Source organism: Octopus bimaculoides, chromosome 30 (genome assembly GCF_001194135.2).
Source record: "Octopus bimaculoides isolate UCB-OBI-ISO-001 chromosome 30, ASM119413v2, whole genome shotgun sequence".
NCBI classification, from domain to species: Eukaryota; Metazoa; Mollusca; class Cephalopoda; order Octopoda; family Octopodidae; genus Octopus; species Octopus bimaculoides.
The window spans coordinates 5,613,421-5,615,384 of record NC_069010.1 but is presented as its reverse complement, the minus strand read 5'-3'; the positions used below and the strand labels follow the sequence as shown (position 1 = coordinate 5,615,384).

At 40.1% G+C, this 1,964-nt stretch overlaps 1 protein-coding gene across 1 annotated transcript in view; it reads left to right on the top strand.

Annotated features, from left to right (window-relative positions):
- The window catches only part of LOC106875773 (4-hydroxyphenylpyruvate dioxygenase-like), a 25,122-nt gene that overhangs the window by 21,561 nt on the left and 1,597 nt on the right, over window positions 1-1,964 (top strand). The window contains 1 exon segment of the mRNA XM_052978101.1: window positions 1,496-1,618. Within this exon segment, the coding sequence (XP_052834061.1) occupies window positions 1,496-1,618 (123 nt within the window).

Genomic DNA, 1,964 nt, shown 5'->3' with positions numbered 1-1,964 from the left:
GGGGGGGGGGGGTAAATAAGTTTGTTCCACAACCATGTGGCTGCCGTTTGTGTATTTGAGCTTTGTTACCTTAGCAACAGTGGTGGTTATTTTTTGATCGGACCTTGTAAAGAAAAAGTGTCTAATGTTTTGAACATTTGCCCTTTGTCAGAAGAAAGAAACATAGAAGAAGTGGGAAGGAGAAATTGTCAGTGAGAGAGAGAGGGGGGAGAGGGAGAGAGAGAGAGAAAGAGAGAGAGAAAGAGAGAGAAATAGAGAGAGAGATTAAAATAAAATGGGGAAAAAATATAATGTAGTCCTAGATACAATATGTCTGAATAAAAGACTGGATGGTCACCGCTGGAACATCTTTGGTAATAATTCTGGTGAATCAGGACTGAACTGAGGATAAAAAAACAAGGGTACATTGGATGATGTAATCCTAGATGCACAATGCCTGAATAAAGGTCAGGTGGTTACAGCTAGAAGACCTTTGATCATCGGTCTACTGGATCAAGGCTGACCTGGGGCTAAACAGCAATAACAAGGAAGGGCACATAAGATAATGTAGTCCTAGATACACTATGTCTGAATAAAAGTCAGGATGGTCACAGCTGGAACATGTTTGATCATAGGTCTGTCTGAATCAGGACTGACCTGGGGCTAAACAAAAGCAACAAGGAAGGGCACATAAGATAATGTAGTCCTAGATACACTATGTCTGAATAAAAGACAGGATGGTCACAGGTGGAACATCTTTGATCATAGGTCTGTCTGGATCAAAGCTGACCTGGGGCTAAACAAAAGCAACAAGGAATGGCACATAATGATAATGTAGTCCTAGATACACTGTGTCTGAATAAAAGACAGGATGGTCACAGGTGGAACAACTTTGATCATAGGTCTGTCTGGATCAAAGCTGACCTGGGGTTAAACAAAAGCAACAAGGAATGGCACATAAGATAATGTAGTCCTAGATACACTGTGTCTGAATAAAAGTCAGGATGGTCACAGCTGGAACATGTTTGATCATAAGTCTGTCTGGATCAGGACTGACCTGGGGTTAAACAACAAGAACAAGGAAGGACACGTTAGATAATGTAGTCCTAGATACACTATGTCTGAATAAAAGTCAGGATGGTCACAGCTGGAACATCTTTGATCATAGATCTGTCTGAATCAGGACTGACCTGGGGCTAAACAAAAGCAACAAGGAATGGCACATAAGATAATGTAGTCCTAGATACACTATGCCTAAAAGAAAGACAGGATGGTCGCAGCTGGAACGTCTTTGATCATATGTGCGATGGATCAAAAATGATCTGGGGGTAAGCAACAACAACAACTACAACAGTATGGTAAGACACATTAGATAATGTAGTCCTAGATAAACTATGCATAAAATGTAGAACAGTCACATGTAGAGATAGCTTCAGCTAAACCTTAGATTCTACTATGACCCCTACAGCGACCATAATGTATCCCCAAGTTAATCTTCCATTTATCTCTTCCCCAGCTTCATAAGCTCCAAATCCTGATAGATTATGACGACGAGGGTTACCTTCTTCAGATCTTCAGTAAACCCTTGCAGGACCGTCCCACGGTTTTCATAGAAGTCATCCAGAGGCACAATCATTCTGTAAGTAAAACAGCTACAACTGTTTCTTTGTGTTTCTCTTCTTTTGAATTGATTAATTAATTCATTATTGATATAACTTAATTTCGATGAACTAAACAAATTTCTTGTATTATAAAAAGGATGCCACAGAATGTACAACATATAGGGATTCCAATATTTCTGAGCAACAATGCTAGTCAAATATATATATATCATCATCATCTAGCTGTAGAAACTCTGCCAAATTAGATTGGAGCCTGGTGTAGCCATCCGGTTGCACCAGTCCTCAGTCAAATCGTCCAACCCATGCTAGCATGGAAAGCGGACGTTAAACGATGATGATGATGATGATCATCATCATCATCGA